The 22,009-nt window shown below is 49.8% G+C and overlaps 1 protein-coding gene across 1 annotated transcript; it reads left to right on the forward strand.

Annotated features, from left to right (window-relative positions):
- The first annotated feature begins 772 nt into the window (after positions 1-772).
- On the forward strand, positions 773-21,992 carry GABRP (gamma-aminobutyric acid type A receptor subunit pi). Its single transcript, XM_059699168.1, has 10 exons — positions 773-908; positions 4,306-4,402; positions 4,793-4,911; positions 9,375-9,442; positions 9,880-10,097; positions 12,507-12,589; positions 16,107-16,244; positions 16,689-16,841; positions 17,343-17,530; positions 19,749-21,992. The coding sequence occupies exons 2-10, from the start codon at positions 4,350-4,352 to the stop codon at positions 20,049-20,051; spliced, it is 1,323 nt and encodes a 440-aa protein (XP_059555151.1). The 5' UTR covers positions 773-908; positions 4,306-4,349; the 3' UTR covers positions 20,052-21,992.
- The last annotated feature ends 17 nt before the right edge of the window (positions 21,993-22,009 follow it).

Below are 22,009 nucleotides of genomic sequence, written 5' to 3' on the forward strand. Positions count from 1 at the left end.
GACAGCACTGGTGATGGGCACTGTTGGAGCAGGACTGTTAGGAGGCTTGACTGCCTGTGGAGGATGGATGCTCCTAAGGGACTTTTCAGGGAATTAAAGAGTCCTCTGCGGGAGGGATAGGGATGAGGAAGAGGAGAGAGAGAGAAATCTACCAAATTGCTCCCAAAGTCTCTGCCACCTCGTCCTGGGCTGGCTGCTCAGCCTCTCTCCTCCATCCTCTTGGCCCCGATGGCTCTTTTTGAAACTTCCCAGCCTGAAAGCATGTAGTGCTGGGATCTGCAAGCCTCCTTTTATATAGACATTGCTTTCTGTTCATCCCCAACATGCTCTCACAATGCACAACCAGGACTCAGGATTTTAGAAATGGTCAAGTTCTGTCTCCGAGATGGGAAGCTGGGGACCAGGAAGGTGAATCAGCTCACCCAAGACCATATATACTGCCAACGCCCATCCCATTGTATCAGGATAGAGGGGTGTCCTCCAAATTCAGCCAACCTGCGACCCATCTTCCAGGCCTGGTGGGTGGGGTCACGCACTTTATTTGACTTTCATGGGTCTTCGGTCTCAAGATTCTCTTCTGTGGTCTGGGAACATAGCTGAGGCACAACCCCTTGGCAGCCAGCAGTCATAACAGGAGCTGGGCTATTCCCACAGACACCCAGGATTGGCTCAGAGCCCCACCCAGGGGAGGGGCTGCGGGAGGCCCCGCCCACCTGCCTGCCTAGCTGGTCCTGCAGCTCCCTTTCCCACAGAGAGAGCCACTCCATCAGAGAGCGTCTGTGTGTGGGCATCCAAGAGGTCAGGGCTGAGGATGGGCCGCACCTCAGGGACCCAGAAGACCATGCCCTGCCTGAAAGCCCGGCCTGAAGGCCCGAAGGACCTGCCCTAACACAGCCTCGGCAGCTCTGGTAAGGGCTGGGCCCTCTTGGTGCTGGGAGGGAGGCGAGGGGAGGAGATCCAATACAAGCAATGCTGGGACTGAGGGGAGGGGACAGGGCCTGGGATTTGCAGAGCACCGACCCAATATCAGGCCTCCCGTTGTCTCAAGAACTACTGATGACTATCCCACTTCACACTGCGGACAATTAACCCTCAGGCAGAAGTGACACCAGCTCAGAGCAGGCGGCAGAGCCTAGATCCCAGCTCCTGGTCGGGCACTTGAGCTGCGGGTGCATCCCTGTCTGCGCTGCCCGCGGGGGCACGCACGGCACAAGGTGACCGTCTGACCTTCTCAAGGAGGACCCGTGGTGATACCGTCTCCCTCACCCCAGCCTCACGTGGGCGTCACTCCTGCTTCCCGACAAGGCTTCTGTCTATGCCGACTGATGATGGGAACAGTGGCCGAGTAGAGAGACGTTTGGGGGTCGCAGCATTCATGGGAGGGAGATTCTGGAGAGGGGAGTGGAGACCCACACACATGGGAGCGGCCTCTGCTTCTCAGAGCCAGTCCAGAGAAAGGTGCCATCAGCCACCTGGGAGCCGGTGACGTCCTGTGTCTGACCCTGTCCTTTCTGAGGTGGCGCCCAACTAAGTGCCCTGAGAGTGACGCTCCTGACACTGGGCCCCTGGGTGGCAGCCTGCGCTGTGGGCTCTCGGTCACAGTGGGATCACGGAGGTCCCCGTGGAAGACACGAGAGGGAGAGGGGAATGGAAACTCATGTGTGTTGAATACCCCGCCTCCCCCCGCCCCATTTGTCAGATGGAAAACCGAGGCTCTGAGAGGTTCAATGGCGCAGGTGTGTCTGAATCCAAAGCTCTGTTCCGGCGATGTCTCATTCATAGGAGGAGCTCGTTAAGCCCTTGGTCAATGGAATGAATGGGTGGAGGAAGGCATGGAGTCACTCCCATGACCCTCTTTAATGCAACACTGGGACAGGATAGCCAGGGATTGGGGAATGGACCGAAGGGAAAAGGTTTGAATATGATCATTGATGGGTTGATAATGTGTTGTCTATAGCTGGTATTTTTGATGAGTGAGAGGAAAGGGCTGAGGTAGAGAAAAATGACGGCGTGCAGAGTTATCGGAGCTTACATATATGGTTTTGTAACAATAAAAATATTTGAAAATATGCATAACTAGGACATGTGCTATATAAATGTTGGGATATTGAGCTCCTGAAATTCCTTGCAGCCATGACAAAGAGAGGCAGACCGCTCGGGACTGACATGGGACTGTGTGAATGGCATTGGGAGGGCGCGTGTGTCGTGGTTCAGGGGGTAAAAATGCTGGGGTCCGCTTGCCGGGACTCAGTTGCCTCTCACCTCCTGTGTACCCCCGGGACTGTCTGTAATCCTCTCGCTGCCTCAGCCTTTTCACTTGAAAATGAAGAGAGTATAGTAACTGCTCAAAAGATTTGTTGTGAGGGTGCGAGCGGTTCTTAGCACAGTGCAAACACGCATTAAAGAATTTTTAAATGTTTGCTGTTATTATGAAGTGAAAAAAGTAAATTGCAAAAAATGCATGCTATCACCTCTCTTTTACTTTTTAATTTTTTCTTTATGCAGAAATATACATGTATCTAAATATGCATGTGTATGCACAGATAAAATACCCGCTACCAGTGGTTCTCTTGGAGGAGTGACACTAGACTGCAGTGATGGCCAACCTATGACACGCGTGTCAGAGGTGACACGTGAACTCATTTTTTGGTTGATTTTTCTTTGTTAAATGGCATTTAAACATATAAAATAAATATCAAAAATATAAGTCTTTGTTTTACTATGGTCGCAAACATCAAAAAAGTTTCTATATGTGACACGGCACCAGAGTTAAGTTAGGGTTTTTCAAAATGCTGACACGCCGAGCTCAAAAGGTTCGCCATCACTGGACTAGAGAGAAGTGAGGGAGGGACTTACAGTGTTTCATAGACTTTAGCTTTTAGGAAAGTTTTAGGTTCACAGCAATATTGAGCCCCCACAAGCCCCGCCTTCCTCACTCTCATTTGTTAAATCCATGAACACACATGGACGCATGGAGACTCACACTTCTAACTTTATTCATCTCTGCCTGGGTTTTATGTCTGCAATAAGCATGCATTGTTTTGTGAGTAAAATAATATTCTTTAGTTAGTGGCTGAGTCACACCCTAAGCCCCAGAAAGGCTGGATTGTAGGAAGTGGTTGGGTTCACAGAGGTCACCGCAGAGCGGGGAGGGTCTGCCCTGGGCCTTCGGGGACCAGGCCTGAGCCCCGCCTCAACCCCACTCTGCTGTCACAACACAGAGCCGAGCCGTCAGGCTGCCTGCTGCTCTCTCAGAGGGGATCTGACAGCAGCTCCCAAAGGAGGCCAGGCCGGGGACATGCCTACCGGTCAGTCCTGGCCACGCACGGTGCTCGCCCACACCGCCCAGTGGCCTCAGGGCATCCTAGGAGCAGGCCCAGGAGGCAGCCAGTGTCCTGGCTCCAAAAGGAGGCAGCCAGCCCTGGACTCAGAGCTCCCCCTGCCATTCACTAGTGCAGTGCCCTTCCCAGAGCTGTTTGCTCGCGGCGGGGCAGGCACGCCTCGGAGATGTCCAGAGTGGGGTCCAGCCCGCCTCATTCGTGCTAGTATCTCAATAAAGTGAGCCAGACGTGTTTTCCTGGTGGAGGGTCTTGCCTTCAATTTGAGAAAAATAAAACATCTATGAAGCACAATAAGATGGGGTGGTCTGTACAGGGGGAACCGCCCAGCTCACCAGGCCATTGTGAGGGCGGGGGACACAGTCTGTGGGAAGCACCCCACTCATTCTCTGGCACATGGGGGGCCCTCGGGGTTTCATTTCCTGTGTCCGTGACCTGCCTCACAGGCCCAGACCCTCAGATAAATAAGGGGACACCAGGCACAATCGGTTGTGGATAGTGGCGGGGGGGGGGAGGGTGTCCTTCCCGGCAGAGTCAGGACAAGGACGGGGTAAGGACGGTCTCGGCTCAGGACAGGCTGGGCCAGCTGCCTTTCTGGTGCCGTGAGCCGACCTCTGAACAAGGTCTCAGCCTTTCCTCGGGTGGGATTTAAAATGTGATCCTCCTAAAGGAGTCATTTGGGGACATGTGGGAGCAGGAAGTGTAACCAAAGGTGTGAGCGAGGCTGCGCCCCACACCTGGTGAGAAATGCTGCCACTGGTGATGCCCAGGCGGAGAAGCTGGGCTGAGAGGGGGTGGAAGGCTGGGCTGAGACCGGGCGGGGAGCGGGAGAAGCGGGGCTGAGAGGGGGTGGGAGGCTGAGCTGAGAAGGGGTGGGAGGCTGGGCTGAGGGGAAGGGGGGAGCTGGGCTGAGAAGGGGTGAGCCTTTTGCACTGTCTGCCTCCCACCTGCCCCCCTCTCTCCCCAGGTGATTCCTACTTGGGCTCCTCTCTGCACACGCGGCTCCTCAACATGAGACAGAGTCTCCACCTGGCCTGGCTGTGCCTGAGCCTCTTGGCCGGAAGGTGAGCTCTGCTTCCCCAAGTGGCCTTGGCCTGAACTGCTCTGTGTCTGTGCAGGGGCGGGAGGGGCGGCCGCTCCCTGGCCCCCCAGGACTGCCTGCCATTGGTTCTCCCTGGAGAACGGGCTCCCCAAGTGTCCGAAATGGACAGCGCCCTGGTGATCACTGGGAAGACACTCGGAGGTCCCCGAATCACCACAGCAGGGCAAGTGGGCAGTAAAATGGAGTCGGGTAGGGCCACATCCAGTGGGCAGCCGAAAGGTAGAGCTTTCTCTCTGGGAAAGTCACAGCTGGAACATGGGCCCAGACATGTACATGCAGACACAGCTCAGGTTGGCGTACACATTATTCACATGTAAACAGGCGTGTGCACGAAACCTGCTTTCTTTCCCAGGATGCGTGTCCAGGGGAGCCGGCTCCCCAGGGAGGTCAGCAGAAGCGACAAGCTCTCCCTGCCCGGCTTTGAGAACCTCACTGTCGGATATAACAAGTTTCTCAGGCCCAATTTTGGCGGTAAGTCATCCTTTTTGTCCAGAACATCAATTCAAAGGACAGGAGCCGACGAGGGCCCGGGAGGGTTGGCTGGCTGTTTGCCGACCTGCGGCCCGTGGGGGATTGGCAGTGATGGATGAGCGCAGCCACAACGAGTTTTCACGCGACCTTGGAGACCGCACTTTGTCTCCCCACCTGCAGCCTAAAGAAATCCTCCTCCTCGCTAGGGAGGTTATAGAGCCGCCTGACAACCTCTCACTGTCTGCCTTCTGCCCCCACTTCCGGCGTCATTATTCAAGGAATCTGCCACGGCTCACCAGGACTAGCCCACCTGGTCTCTCCGCCTCCCACCTGCCCCTCAGGGCTGCCCTCCACTCGTCAGCATGAAGCCCAAAACCCTTTGCATGGCACACCAGGCCCTTCCCAGCCCAGCCTCGATCTGTCTGCCCTTCTTAGCACCTCCAATTCCACCCCCTGGCTCTGCCCTCCACACAAGTGTGCCCCAAATGCTCCCTGACCTCCGAGACCTCCCTGGACTCCATGCCTTTGCTGAAGCCATTTATCTGCCAAGAAAGGCTTCTTCCAACCCGACTCTGGTAAAATGCCAATTTTCTTTCAGGTCTCAGATCAAAGGCCTCCTCCTCTGAGAAGCCTTCCCTGATTCCGCCAGGCACCATCCCCTTTCTTCACACTTTATTTTGAACATAACTCCAAACCATAGCCATTGCCTGGTGATGCTGTCACTGTCGCTGGGTTTATGCCTGTCTCAGCTCTGGGCTGCAGCCCCTGGGCGAGTCTTGCCTTATTTACCTCCCTAACCCCACAGCAGCTCCGGGCTTGACATAGAGGACGTTGTAAATATTTGTTGGAAGAATGAGGCAGCAGGGGGGTCATGAGACCACCTGCACAGCTCTGCCCAGGCCTCGCTCTCTTTATAAAAATGCGAGACCGGACCAAGGTGGTCTCTCGCCTCGCCGCACAGTGCAAAAAGTAGTAGACAGAGCCTTGGACTTAAACAAACCTGGGTTTGGCTCCTGGCTCTACTGCGTGGCAAGCACCTTCGCTTCCTGAGCCTCAGTTTTCCTTTCTGCAACCTGTCAGGTTGCAGACATGTCAGGCACCTGCCAGGGAGGACTGAATGAGGTGAAGGGTGTACACACGGAGCACGGTACCTGCCAATCATCGGGGCGCAGTCTATTTTAATCCCCGTTCCTTCCTGCTCCTCCCGTCAGGCGATGACATTCTCTGGGCGGGTCTAGGATGAGTGGGTTAGTCCAGTCCCCTGCGAAGCAGGGACTGAGAGGGGGCGAGCTGTATGAGACACTATTTGGCAATATCTGTGAAGGAATATAGGGTGGGAAAGGAGTCATCAGATTGCAATACAGGTCTGACCCCGGAGGACGGAGGGAGGGAGAGGAAGGGAGGAGGAGGTGTCTTAGCAGCGGACTTCCCAATGTGCTTGGAGAGGCCACCAGCGAGTCCATGAGCCGAAGTTCCCATCAGAGACGTCTCCCAGCCCTGTGCCTCCCAGGAGAGGCCCCTCCGTAGTCCCCCTGTGGCGCTCAGTCCCTGGTGGGCAGGCCCACGGGAAGGGTGGCCTCGGAGCAAATGCCATCACAGACTTCAGAGCACAGCAGCTGGCCCTTGGTCAGTTCCACCCCGTGAGTAAGAGATCTGAGACCCATGTTCCTGGCCACACAGTCAGGACCTGAGGTCCTTATGTGAAGGGACCCAGGGGGCTCCCACCTCCCCTGGTTTTTCCAGGCCCAGCCGAACCCTAACAACAAGCAGGTGACTCTGACAGCCAGTTAGGTCCACCCCTCCATTTCTCTGCCTCCCGAAGCTGTTCGGCCAGGGCCCTGCTCTTCCTGCTGCCCGCTCACCGGCCAGCAAGATGTCGGGTCCTTGGGGAAGGTGCCCATTCTGCACCCAGGCCCTCCTCGGGTGGAAATGCTCAGCCGAAAAGCACACCCCCAGCCCCTTTTCTGTGCCTGTGGCACTTCGGCTCCTTAAGGATCCTACATTCCCGTGGAAGCCTGGGGTCCTTAGCAGGGTCATTGTTCTCTGTAATGTCTGTCCATCAGGTTCTAAAATCCCAAGGTCTTTAAGACACAGGACCTGCAGAGGATTTTTCCAGGACTGAGCTGGACAGAGCACCCGTTTGCAAGCAGGCCCTCGTGAGCACTGCCCAGAAACTGGCTCTGACCTCTTTCCTAGGAGAGAGCTGCCCTCTGGTGGCACAGTTTGTTTCGTAAGACAAGGGAAAGCAAGCAAGCCCTGGCCCACAGAAGCACCAACTGAGGCCAGGCCTGGACTAGACCGTCTAGAAACAAACTAAATAAAAACCGCAGTGGGGCCGGAGCTCTTGTGTGTTTCCCCGTTTTCCATGTGCCTCGGGGAAGGCAACTCACACTGACACAACTGGCCACTGGGTTCCAGGCACTTAAAACAGATCCGTAACCTTCCCAGCCCAACCCTTGCTGGTGGGCACACGTAGCTCTATTTTATAGGTGAGAAACTGTAGCACAGAGAGGTTTAGCAATTTGCTCAAGGTCACACAGCTACGAAGTGGCCGGCATGGGATCCGAACACTCTGACTCCGAGTGTCTCTTCCTGGCGCTGCACCATGCTGCTTTGAGGGGTAGAAAGCCACCTAGCATCACACTCCTTCAGCCCCTTCCAGGGTCTGTCCCCAAAGATCTCCCCTTTTCTAGCAAGTATTAAGAATAAGTATTATTAACTTCATTATTTTTTAATTGCATCGGCTCTAAAACTCCATTTCCAAATTCCTACCTGCATTCTGTGGCTTGGGTTCCTCCGATGAAAACTTTGGTCGCTTTGTGTGATCCCCACTGATCAGATGTGTTTAAAGCATCCCTGGAATTGCACCTCTCCTCCTCCTGGTCCTGCATTGTCACAGTCCCCGGAGTCACCCCGTTACTTATTGCAAGGAAATACTAGTGCAGCTATTAACCTGGTCCGTACACTTGTTCCTTTTTTAGAATTAGCTGGGATTACGGAAGGGGGGGCGGGTGGGAATGCCATTGACTGGGCACCTATTATTACATGACAGACACCATGCTGGGAGCCTGAGCAGGTAACTATTTTTGAGTCCCTTCTGCACACCCAGCTGGGCATGCATTTGAGGTGCAATTCCTCTTGTCCCCGCCTTGCAAAGAAGCCATCACATGCCTCATCTCAGCCCTTTCATGACCCTGTGGTGTTCCTGGTGCAACCCCCACTTACAGGTGAGAAAAGTGCAGCTCTGACGGATTTGGTAACTTTTCCCAGGTCACCAAGCTGAGGTCAAACTCACCGCTTTCTGACTCCTGGGCCTTCCTCGCACACTCCAGGCTGAGGAGGAAACTCCCCTGGCCTGGCCTTGGGCTCAGGAGCTAGGCCTGGGCCTCTCAGGGGTTTGGCCCAAGTGGGGAAGGTTCTGGGATTCTGACTAGTTTAGGGTTCCTGAGGAGCAAAGGAAGGGGGAGAGGGGGAGAAGTACCATGAGCAGTCTTGAATGCCATCTTGTGGTAGAGTTGCTTAGTTGAAGGGGGGAAAGCTATCCATGCCCCAATCCCCTGATCTCACTTATCTTTTTCTAAGCAATTAGTCCCTTGCAAGCACCGTAGGAAAAGTCCTCCAAATACAAAATAGCAAGCACCACTCCAGCCTTTAAAATACGCACTAATGAGTATAGTGTGGTCTCCCTTATATTAAGCCAACTATATATTTGTGCATTTCTCTCATACAGAGGGAGGCACAGTCCACACGAAGTTTTCTCCTGAGAGGGGAGGATAGAAATTAATTGGTATTTTATCTACTTCTAGAGCAGCGATTTTCAACCTTTTTCATCTCATGGCACCTATAAACTAATTACAAAATTCTGCAGCACACCAAAAATATATTTTTTGCCAAAATAACAAAAAAAAATTAGGTATAATTTTGATTCGTTCACACTAGATGACTATTGTTGTGTTGGCTGTTGTACTTTTTTTTTTTTTTTTTTTTTTGGACAATCTAAGGGAAGAGAGGTCAGTGCCCCTTACTGAATAGTCAGGTATTGCATGTTTTAAAACTTCTTGTGGCACACCAATTGACAATCACTGTTCTAAAGCATTTTAGATTTTCCAACAGTCAAGTGTTACTTTTGTAACTTTCTAATTTAAAATATAGTCTTGGCCAGTGTGGCTCAGTGGAGAAAGCATCGGCCTGTGTACTGCAAGGGTCCCAGGTTCAATTCCAGTCAAGGGCACAGACCTCAGTTAATGGTCGGGGTGAGTGTGGCAGGCAACCAATGTGTTTCTCTCAGATCAATGTTTCTCTCTCTCTCTCTGTCTCTCCCTCTCCCACACTCTCTAAAGATCAGTGGAAAAATATCCTTGGGGGAGGACTAGCAAAATATATATACATATGCTAATGTAATGTTAGGAAGCCTTCTGTTAGTGTTTCTGTGTAAGTCTTTCTGGTTTTCTCTTCAATCTTAGGAGAACCCGTTCAGATAGCCCTGACTCTGGACATCGCTAGTATTTACAGTATTTCAGAGAGTAACATGGTAAGTGAGGCCCCTCCGTCTGCCACCAAGGGGTCCCCCTCCTTGTGTTTAAGGGGAGACGTGAAAACAGAACAGACTGACATAGATGGGGACTGACCCTGAAACTCAGACTCTGGAAGATTCTTGTGAAACAGATCTAACGAGTATCGGAGGAAAGTGGACTCAAAGGCCAGGAGGGGAGAATCGAGGGAGTGGAGTGGGTGCATTTAGTGCGGGATAAGAATCGGGGTTCCCATTCTAGAGTTACCACCTAGAATAAAGTGCTTCATTCTCTTACGGCCACAGGCCACGGCCCCAAGCAAACTGTACTCACCAGTGTCTACCACAGTAGACCTATGTACTTGACCCACAGGGAGGTGGGGAGGGGAGTAAGACTTGACCCCTTCCGATTTCGGAATCTTTCTCTCATCACGCATTCCTAACCGCCCTCCCCCCAGGACTACACGGCCACCATCTACCTCAGACAGCGCTGGACGGACCAGCGGCTGGTGTTCGAAGGCAACAAGAGTGTCACCCTGGACGCGCGCCTCGTGGAGTTCCTCTGGGTGCCGGACACGTACATTGTGGAGTCCAAGAAGTCCTTCCTCCATGAGGTCACCGTGGGAAACAGGCTCATCCGCCTCTTCTCCAACGGCACTGTCCTGTACGCCCTCAGGTGAGTGGGCACCGCGACCTGGGGCTGGGAGGGGAAGCCAGTGCCAGAAAGGGCATAGGTTCATCTTGAGACCCCGGGACGGCACTCCAACAGCCATGCTGAGGCCCCTCCCCACGCTCCTGCCCTCGTCCATCCTCGCCCCGAAGCCAGAAGGGCCGCCCTCCGTTCAGGGTGGCTCCACTGCATCTGCTGAGCAGCGGCTGTGTGCCAGGCCCAGGCTGGACTCTGAAGAGACAGAGGGAGGAGACATTGTCCTGACAGACACAGGAGCACAGGGAGCCCAGGGCATGGGGGCCCAGGCTGGGGAGTAGGTGCGTGGTTTGGGGTGAGCCGAGCCCTAAAGAGCAAAAGGAAGTTAGCAAGGGAAGGAGGTAGGGGGACGGCAAGAGCAAACTGGCGGCCATACCAAGGCCTTTCCTTTCCTGGGGCTGTGGGGATGGGGTAGCTCCAGGATGCATCTCCGCGTGTCCCAGTCGTCTTTGCACCGAGAATCCAGTTGCGGGGCCCCTAGGCCTCTGCCACTGAGACCATGAGCTTCCCTATGTCCCTTCCCCAATCCCTGAGGCCAAAAGAGTCTCCCAACCGATTGCTCATGAAGCCACTAGTTGGCTAAACCACGAAGGTGCTCCGGAGTGCTGCATGAGGTCATCCATGCGGGCGGGCGGTGGACGGTGGCTCATCACTGCTCATGCAAACCCAATACTCCCAGAGGCCTCAGGGAGAAGGCCAGGAGCCAAACACCCCCCAAAAGAGGCTGGAGCTGTAAAACGAAGACTGAGCTAACCAAGAAAATGAATTTCTGGGTTATTCATCTCATCCTCCTCGGCTGCACTGACTTTTGCCAAGATCAGCCAAAACCCCAACTCCTCTTTCAAGAGGCCTAATGAGCTCTGGCCAGGTGGCTCAGTTGGTTAGAGCATCATCCCCAATATGCCAAGGCTGCGGGTTCAATCCCCGGTCAACCAATGAGCACATAATTAAGGAGAACAGCAAATCGATGTTTCTCTCTCCCCCTCTTCCTCTCTCTCTCTCTCTAAAAATCAATAAGAAATCCAAGCTGGCATGGCTCAGTGGTTGAGTATAGACTGACGAACCAGGAGGTTACCATTCGATTCCCAGTCAGGGCACATGCCCAGATGGCAGGCTCGATCCCAGTGTGGGGTGAGCAGGAGGCAGCTGCTCAATGATTCTCTCTCACCATTGATGTTTCTATCTCTCTCTCCCTCTCCCTTCCTCTCTGAAATCAATAAAAATATATATTTTCAAAAATCAATAAGAAAAATTTTTAAAAAGAAGCCTAATGAGACCTCTCCTTTGAAGACCCTCACCTCCAACGTTAATGCCTACCAATGTCCCCCTTCCCTGTGTTCCCACAGATGTGTGTGCACGTGCAAGTGTGCACATGTGTCTGTATCATAGCACATAGCACATCTGTCATGCACAAGGGTTACCAATAATGGGTGATGGTTCATAGCCTGACTCTAGAGTCAGACAGATTTGCGGGAAATCGGTCCTGCTCTGGAAGCTTAAGGCAAGTTGACTCTCTGAGCCCCAGTTTCTCAGCCGCAGGAGAGAAATGATCATGGTCCCAGCTTATAAAGCCGCTGTAGACATGCAAAGAGAAGCCGCACACAAAGCCGTGAGCCCAGGGACTGGCTCGTGGTCGGTGCATCGCAGCTGTTGCTAGTCTCTCTCCCTTAATGGAGTGGGCACCATGCGGTCATCATTCCACTTTCCCAAGCACCCAGCTCAGTGCTTAATAAATAAAGGCGCTTAATAAAAATGTGTGACACTGAAGGAAAAGGAAGGTGAAGGTCTGCCAATGGACTCTCCACTGGGAGGGCTTAGCCGATGTTTCATTGCACGTCTCTGTTGGTTGGTCCTTAAGAGCCACAGTGCCTGGTGCCCTGGGAAGCCTCCACTTCCTCTGCACGCTGGTCCCTCCAGCAGGGAGGGACCTCGAGAACTGGACAGCCTTCTCAGCGGGCTCCAGCCCCAGCTCTGCCTCGAAGAGCTGTGTGCGCCTGAGTGAGCCCCCGAGCCTGTTGTCAAATGGTGACAGTAGTGAGACAGTGATCTCTGTTCTAGCTTCTCCCGGTTTGTCGTGAAGATGAAATTTAATAACTGGATGCAAAAGCATCTCAAACAAGCCAATGAGTGGTTCTGTTCTGCAATGTTGTTGCACGTTTGCCTCTGGATTGCCATCATTCCAACTTCTTCCTCCCTTCTGGACCCCAGCGGTAACCGAGCCTCACAGGCGTTGCTTAGCACAGAGAACCGCAGGAAGGCTTAGAACGCAGGGTCCAAGTCACACGCTCACTGTAGACTCGACACGAAAGTCTTCATGGAGCGCCCTTAGAAGGAATGCATCCTCATAACACTGTTCTGAACCTGTTCTTCCTTTCCTAGAATCACGACGACTGTGGCGTGTAACATGGACCTGTCTAAATACCCCATGGACACACAGACATGCCAGTTGCAACTGGAAAGCTGTGAGTATATGTCCCGCAGGCCCCCGGAGCTGATTTCCTCAGTGACTCAGATCTGTGTGTTCACAAAGAGTGTTCTGTACACAGTGGCCTTTCTTTTCTTGATGTTAATTATACCAGATTTGGCCCTTCTGACTGCACGTCCAGAGAGATTTGGAGACTGCTCAAAGCCAAACCTCCCAAAATTACATATTTTGGGGAGGACAATTGTGCATTGAAAGAGAATAGTTCCACCTAACAGTGGACAAGACAGCCAAGGAAATGGAGGTCAGTAGGACTAAGAAGGGGACTCAGAATCAGCGAAGGCATGGAAGCCAGAAAGGACACAGCAGAGATTAGAAATGACAGATATACAAAGCAATCCTGACATTGATCATACAACTTCTTTCAACTTCTAAAAGAAATTGTTTGACATATATAAAGCTTAATGCAGTGATGCCAGTACATGAGCATCTAACTAAACTGCAGGCTGGGGACCTGCTCATGATGAAAAACAAACAACTGCTCTGCGTTGATGTGCCTCAAATGGTGTTGATGAGTAATCGCCATTGTTTCCTGGTGAACTTCTCTGAAATGCCCACCAAACTTGGGGAGTGGTCCCTGTGATGGGTGTCCTGGGAAAACAGTGCCAGAGATAGGAGTCATTCAGGCATCAAGGTGTGGCTTGTCTGAGGAGGAAAAGCCCTAGTCACACTGGAGACCAGCAGGCACTTCCTACACGAGGACACAAGTGGCCAACATCTAAGAACACGGCCATTATAAGGCAACAGTCATTTTTCAGAGGCAGGCATTTAATTAAAGACTCAGACCGGCAGATTAATTACCTTATTGATTAAATGTGTGCATAGCTTTCTTGGAACAATACAGCTGTTTGGGGGCAGACTAGAACTTGAGGTTATCAAGATGGGAAATCCTTTTCCGCCCTCCATGGCAAAAGTAATTGCCCTCCATGTGTGGCTGTTCTCATCTCAAATCCCAACAGTGGGAGTTCCCCGGAAACTTCAGTTCTCTGCTTGCACAGCTCTCTGCATCCCCATGAGCAGAGGGAATTGAGTGTTTTTTAGCAGTTATTTGGGTACAGAAACCTCACCCAGGGTTTTGTCCCGAACGCGATCCCTAAAAAAGAATTGATGCCATCCCACAAAGCAAACTGTCCAAGTTGGTATGACTCACTTTTTTAGATCATTTTCTTTTTCTTTTTTTTTTTTTTTAAATATATTTTATTGATTTTTTACAGAGAGGAAGGGATAGAGATAGAGAGTCAGAAACATCGATGAGAGAGAAACATCGATCAGCCGCCTCCTGCACATCCCCCACTGGGGATGCGCCCGCAACCCAGGTACATGCCCTTGACCGGAATCGAACCTGGGACCCCTCAGTCCGCAGGCCGACACTCTATCCACTGAGCCAAACCGGTTTCGGCTAGATCATTTTCTTTTTATTTCTTTGGGATCCTAGGCCTATTTGGTCAGCTCCCTTCAGTAAATTTGGAGGTGTTTCTATAGGAAAGTCCACAGACAATTTCTACCTGGAAATCCTCTAAGACAGCGGTTCTCAACCTGTGGGTCACGACCCCTTTGGCGGTCGAACGACCCTTTCACAGGGGTGGCCTAAGACCATCCTGCATATCAGAGATTTACATGACGATTCATAACAGTAGCAACATTACAGTTATGAAGTAGCCACAAAAATAATTTTATGGTTGGGTCACAACATGAGGAACTATATTTAAAGGGCCAGAAGGTTGAGAACCACTGCTCTAAGAGCTCATGACTTCTTCCTTGCCCTTGGAGGGGAGATAGATGCTTCTAAACAGTGGATGCTGTAGCTACGAGTCCCCAAACTGCTAGCTCCAGCACTGGCATCCCATTCCCAGTAGCCTGGGAAAACAGAGGCCTGGGGAGAAGACCAGAATCGCTGGGCTTTTCCCATCACTGGCTATGTGCCTTTGGGTAAGTAGAATGACATCTCTGGACCTCAGTTTCCTCATGAGTGAAGTGGGAAAAACAATAGTATCTGACTCAAGAGCTATTGGTTAACAGCTTAATTGGGGTAGATTTGCATACCATACGATTCACCCATTTTAAGTGTACAACTCAAAGATGTTTGGTAAGTTTGCCAAGCTGTGCGACCACTGCAACATTTTGTTGTGAGAACATTTCCGTCACCTACAGAGACCGCTTGTGCCCACTTACCGGCACTTTCATTGCCACCGCCAGCCCCCAGGCTACCACTAATCTACTTTCCGTCTCTGAATTTGCCTGTGAGGGATATTTCACATAAATTGGATCAGCACACTAGGCGGTCTTTTGCATCTGACTCCTTTCGCTTAGCATAATGTTTCTGAGGTGTCAGCGTGTGAATCAGTACTGCATCCCTTTTACTGCTTTATTCCTTGTGATTCCATACAAACGCATACAAGCAGTGGGAGGCCCTCTGGCCTGCTCCACCTCCTAGCTGTGATGAGTAATGCTGCCGTGGACACTTGTGTACAGTTGTCTTGTGGACTTGACTTGGTTTCTCTTGGCAGATACTTAGGTGTGAATACTAGGTCAAATGGCAAAACATGTAATCCTATCCTATATAATAAATAGCTAATATGCTAATTAGACTGAACAGCAGAATGACCGTCCAGACGACCTTCAGTACGAAGCTGGAGCTGCGAGGGCCGAGGCAGCCGGGGCTGAGAGGGCCAAACCCCTTGCACGAATTTCATGCATCGTGCCTCTAGTATAATATATATCTCTCAACCATAAGATCCATCCCAATCTCAGAAAATGTAAAAAAGTATAGCATAGGGAATAGACAATAATATTGTAATAACTACATATAGTGCCAAGCAGGTACTAAACTTTTGGGGGATCACTTCATAAGTTATATAAATAGCTAACCACTACGCCATACACCGGAAACTAATATAGCACTGAATGTCAACTGTAATTGAAAGTTTTTTTAAAAAGTTAATCTGAAAAAATGAAGAAAAATAGAAATATCTACCATGCAAGTTTGTAAGAACATAAATGTTTCATAAAAGGCAGCTATTACTACTATTATCAACTCAGTTAGTCGAACTGCTCTGAGATTTCTCAAGTGCCTATGTTTATTGACATCAGTAAAGTGGCCCACAGCGGGGTTGCTGTGTGTTGCATTTTTTGCCCACGTGGAAATAGGAACAGACTGAGTTCAAGTCCCCAGGAATGCTGTGGGGGGTGTCAGCCTGTCCTGGAAGGCTCTACCCAGCATAGACCTTGTGTGTTCACACGTGTCCAGTAAGTACTGAAATAATGAGTTCTGTGCTTAGCGCTGAGCCGGTTCTCAGTGGAAGGCGGAGCGCTCACAGGTCATCTCATCCCGAGTAGACGCTGCAGTTACAGGTGAGAAACGGTGCCGCGTGTTACCCGAACTCATCCCTGGACTTGGCGCCATCCTGACGAGCTCCCGCGGTCTCCGTAGCGTAGCGTTGCCCGGTCCAGTTCGGTCGCCACCTTCTTGCACTGACCAGGGCTCTGCTCCTCGCCAGGGGGCTACGACGGCAGCGACGTGGAGTTCCGCTGGCTGCGCGGCAACGACTCTGTGCGGGGCCTGGAGAACCTGCGGCTGGCGCAGTACACCATCCAGCGGTACTTCACCCTCGTCACCAGGTCGCAGCAGGAGACAGGTAGCTCGTGGGACAAAGCGTACAAAAGCAAAAGAACTGGGTCCGAAATAGGATCCCTTCTCCACTTCACCCTTTCGGGGCCTGGGAGCCCCTCTGCAGGGTGGCGGGGCCGTGGGGCTTGGAATTGGTACCTCTACCTGCGCCACACCCAGGACTGAACAGTCCCCAAGGAGCCCACAGTCTGGCGAGGTAGGTGACAAGGACACCAGAGTTACGTGCTGCGGGGATAATATGACAGAGAAAGGCACAGGAAGAGGATGGGGGGAGGGCATCAGCACCCCTGTAAATCCCACTTGACAACAGCATTTCCTTTCGTGTAAACGATCCACTAGGTGTGGTGGATAGCAGAGGGCTTACTGTCCACACAGCAAAGTTAAACGTCCCGCGGGGAAACCACTGCCCTGAGAGCAGACGTGACCTCCTGCCCCTTGCTTACCCTCTCAGGAAATTATACGCGGCTGGTCTTGCAATTTGAGCTCCGGAGGAATGTCCTGTACTTCATCTTGGAAACCTACGTTCCTTCCACTTTCCTCGTGGTGTTGTCCTGGGTTTCGTTTTGGATCTCCCTCGATTCCGTGCCTGCAAGAACCTGCATCGGTGAGCAGCTCGAACCCGAGACGTCTAAGAGCTGGCTTACTAGGCCCTTCCCCTCCTCCTCTCCTTCTGCCACTGTTTTCATTGACAGTCACAGGGCAGTTCCAGGAGTTGGTTCTCTGAGCAAAGTAGAGAGAAAGAAGTAGAGAGCGAGACAGAGAGACTACTCTAGTAGTACATTTTTAAACTTAATTTTGTAGTGACAGGTAAGGGGATGTTGTGATTAGATGGCCTGTTGCCAATTACTTTGCATACTGACCAACCTCCTCTAATGAGAAGACAGAAGGTGAAACATTTAAAAAAAAACAAAACCATCGCTCATATCTGTACAAAACGGACAATTCAACCCCGTTCCAGAAGGCCACAGAGTCTCCCAAATGCGCTCTGTTCCATTTCTGGGTCCTGTGCCCACCTTGCCAAGTCCTGAACGGAGACAGTCTCCCAGGTAACGGTGGTAGGTCCCCTGGCCACTGGCGTGGGAACATTGCCTGCCTGTTTTCCCAGGAGTGACCACCGTATTGTCAATGACCACACTGATGATCGGGTCCCGCACCTCCCTTCCCAACACCAACTGCTTCATCAAGGCCATCGACGTGTACCTGGGGATCTGCTTTAGCTTCGTGTTTGGGGCCCTCCTGGAATACGCAGTTGCCCACTACAGCTCCTTACAGCAGATGGCGGCCAAAGATAGGGTAAGAATTTTGAGAGCCCTACATATGATTCATCACTTGTGCCATGGGCTGGTCGGTAGAGATGGCCTGGACTTGGTTACTCCCTCCCTCCCCCCTTCCCCCCCACCCCGCCACCCCCAGCCCATCCTCCATAACTCACTTTGCTCCAATGACTCTCATCTTGTTCAGGTAGGAGCTTCTGGAAGTCATGATGCCTTTTGAAAAGGATTGTTCTTTTTACCCAATGCAGTGAGATATTAATACATTTAATTTTCCAGCAGTAAGTAACTGTTATCTGTAGGCAACATAAAGTCACACCTACAAGAACAAGCATCCACACAAAAAAACAAAACACCAATATTAAACCAAATGTGATCAGCTACTTATAAGTTTCAGATTAATCTGTATTTACTATTTAATTCTTTGGTGAATTCTTGTTTTCTTAAATTATACAAACAATGGTTTACTGAAAAAATCAAATTGTGGTAAATTTCTTGATTAGCATAGCTTTCTGCTAATTGGAAATATGGTCCAGCTCTCAGAATAATAATGGCTATTATCTATGGAGCACTCACATGTGCCAGGCACAGTACCAAGCCCTTTGCAAGTATTATATCCTTTAAAATGCTCATAGCAACCCAGTAAGGCCCTTTTCATTTTTATACTTGTGGAATCTGAGGTAGGGGACGGGGAAGGGACCCAGGCACAGTACCAAGCCCTTTGCAAGTATTATATCCTTTAAAATGCTCATAGCAACCCAGTAAGGCCCTTTTCATTTTTATACTTGTGGAATCTGAGGTAGGGGACGGGGAAGGGACTTTTCCCAAGGGACACAGGTAGTAAGATACAGAGGTTGGATTTGAACCTAATTCTCCTTGGCTCCCAAGGCCGACCTTATCTGTTATTCCCACTTGCAGTGGGCAACAGGCCATGCTCTTAGTCATCATCCTCTCCAGGCCCACGGAACCCTGGGATTCTTTGGAAACCCAAGTGGATAGACATTGGCATATGAAAGCTCATGCTAAAAAGCAAAAAAAAAAAAAAAAATGTTTTAAAGGGATAGATATCTAATACAGAAGAAGTGCCACCTTTAGCAGAGTGCCAGGACTCCACAGGGTCCAATGATGAGGAAATGAAGAATCGGCAGAGCCCGAATACCCAGGTGTCTTTTCCCTTGCGTCCGACTATTGTGAACAATGTTTCACATAGTCATGCATCCAAGTGACAAAGGCAAATGATCATATGTGCCAGCCAAGGTAGACATGTATTTCACGTATTTTCTTCCTTAAGGAGACAATGGTTAATTACCAAAAAATTCTGAATTTGGTAGACTGCCAAAAAGGGAATTGGAGAAAGACCGAGATCCATCACTGAAGAACCAGAAAGCCCTTATCTTGCCATGTGTCTAACAGTAACTTCACTCCAGTGTACTTGCTGTGTGCCAGTCAGCTTACCAACCTCCCATAGTCCATCAACAACCCATCGATGGGTACCATTATCATCCTGATTTTACTGTTTAGGGACCTACCACTCAGAGAAATGAGATAACTCATCTAAGACTCCACATCTAGTAAGGGGCCTGGCCAAGGATCTATACTCGGTTCTCTCTGACGTCACTACGCTCCTCACATCCTATGTCGCCCCAACATGTTGGCGAATGGCAATTCCCTGGAATTTCAAGGAGCATCACTATTTCTGTTTGTGGCGAGACCTCAAGACAGGGCTGATTTCTATTATTTCTCATAATCAATTACTTCCCCCTCCCTGAAACAGAATGAAATCCCTCAAACACCTAAATGTTTACATAATTCATACCATTTAATCTTCCAATCAGACTCATGAGGTAGGTATTAATATCATCACCATTTTGCAGGCAAGGAAATAAAATTTTTAAGGGATTTTGGTGACTAAAATGTCATAGGAGTGAGAGACAGAATGGAATTTGAACCCAGGCCAGCTAACTTCAAAGCTGTGAACTTGGCATTTAGCACACAGCTCTACATAGCTAGGGTGAACAATGGTTATTCTTCCCATTACACAAGCTAAGGACAAGGGATCAGTGCCTACAAGCAGGACAACAGGACTGCTAAGTCTGGCTTACCAGCCAATTTCCGATGCACTCAATGTCACTCTCTATTAAACCTAATTATGCAATACATAGGCCTCCAAGTATATAAATACCCACGTATTTATTTTGCTGACTCCAGCCTTCCAGCTAACTGCATTGTCTATGAACTAGGGGATGCCGAAGGAGGTGGAAGAAGTCAATATTACTAACATCATCAACAGCTCCATCTCCAGCTTTAAACGGAAGATCAGCTTTGCCACCATTGAAATTTCCGGTGATAACGTCGACTACAGCAACTTGACTATGAAAACCAGTGACAAGTTCAAGTTTGTCTTCCGAGATAAGATGGGAAGGATTGTTGATTATTTCACAATTCAAAACCCCAGTAATGTGGATCGATATTCCAAACTACTGTTTCCTTTGATTTTTATGCTGGCCAATGTATTTTACTGGGCATATTATATGTATTTTTAAGAGGACATTAAAAATTTTCCTTCAACGGAAGGAAATAATGATATAAATGGTATTCTAAGCCAAGTGTGCACCCTAACCCAATGGTGCTAAAAATAACTAACGTAACAATTTAGCATTTATTATCAAAGAATGGACCCCCCAACCATTATTTAAGCTTGTAGATGTTCCAGCATTACAGAGTCTTGTAATAGAAATATCAACCCATTCCTTTTTTATCTTTACAAAAGACATCCCCATGGAGCCAAGATTACAAGCAGTACTCAGGGTTGGCTGCCTGCTCAGTGGCTCCCTGGCCTGCATTTACCTCATATGAAAAATATGAGAGGGAGGCCATTCCATGTACTGAGTAACCCTCAAGTGGCAGGGGTTGTTTCTGAGTTAATCATACATGCCATTTATTAAATCTCCGTAGTGCTTATAAAACGCATTGTTGCCTATTTAGGGAGCAACATTTTCTAGTTTTTTTTGTTTTTGATTCAAATGAAATGTGGGCCTAAGTCAATTTACTGAAAGTCACTGTATTAACTCAACACCAAGATGAGTTTTTAATACTGTATTTAATACCACAACAGAATTGTCCCCAAATTCCAATAAGTCCTACCACTGAAAAGTCAGATGTAAGTGAAGAAAAATTTAGTGGATCAATAATTTCACACATAAACCCCTTGTTTCTAAGATACAATGGCTTCCCCAAACTGGAAGGGCTCTGGGGCTTTCTTCCCCACTTGACATGCCTTATCCCTTTATCATTATACACACGCCAACCCTCAACATTGCTGGAGCCCTTTCCCCATATCAGGGATGGGAAGGGAGGCTGTTTGGTGTTTGTGTGTTTTTTAGTGATTCTGGAGTCTTCGTGTGGACTGTTGCGGTGAAGACTTGCAGTGTGGAGTCTATTTCTATCTGCTGCTCTTTCCCAGCAGCAGACCCCTGCGTCCTTCCAGGAGGAGCTTGCATCCTCAAGCTCTAATGACCAGGAATGATGCTTGCTCGATACTGAACTGCATTTCCCAGAAACACGTAGGTTAGCACTAGCCAGCGTGGCCACGCTCACTTCCCTGAGCCTTCGAGCTGGACGGCAAGAGCAGGAGAATGTTGGCCCTGGGTCCTGAACTTTCTGAGGAGCAGTGGAACTTGTTACAGAACCTATGTTCAGGCTGCAGGTGAGCCGTCCTTTCCAAGTCCAGCCATTCTCACCCTAAAACAAGAAGCACAGCGCGCATCTCTTCCTGCTCCATGGCCAAGTTCAGCCCACAGCACGCGTGGCAATGTGCGAGTGTGCCGTCATCAAGGCTTCCAGTTCAGTCTCAGTCGTTTTAAAGAATCTTGCCATCTTTAGTTCTTTAACTTCCTTTTCTAATGAATGTGTGCCTTCACCCCTCCTTTTGGAAATAAACATGATTTTGGAAGCTCATCTTGCTTCTATAACCCCCTATACCACAGGCTCTCATTCTTTTCCCCAAGATGATGCTGTTCTCACAATTTAGCTTCTATGGCAGTGATGGCGAACCTATGACACGCGTGTCAGAGGTGACACGCGAACTCATTTTTTTGGTTGATTTTTCTTTGTTAAATGGCATTTAAATATATAAAATAAATATCAAAAATGTAAGTCTTTGTTTTACTATGGTTGCAAGTATCAAAAAATTTCTGTATGTGACACGGCACCAGAGTTAAGTTAGGGTTTTTCAAAATGCTGACATGCCGAGCTCAAAAGGTTCGCCATCACTGTTCTATGGGCTTGATCGCCTGAACTTTTAACAAAATGTCTCTAATAGGAATGGGGTCACTGACATGGACGGAATGTAGTTGTATGGTTCAATTATATTTGTGATTTTTTAAAAAAGGTTTACAAGGAAATATCTTCTTTGAAACCCCATTTAAACATTATCTGAAGGAAACTATAAATATGTGAAACTGTGAAATAAATGTAGCACATTAGCTACCCACCAAATCAA

This window comes from Myotis daubentonii, chromosome 5 (assembly GCF_963259705.1).
Source record: "Myotis daubentonii chromosome 5, mMyoDau2.1, whole genome shotgun sequence".
NCBI lineage: Eukaryota > Metazoa > Chordata > Mammalia > Chiroptera > Vespertilionidae > Myotis > Myotis daubentonii.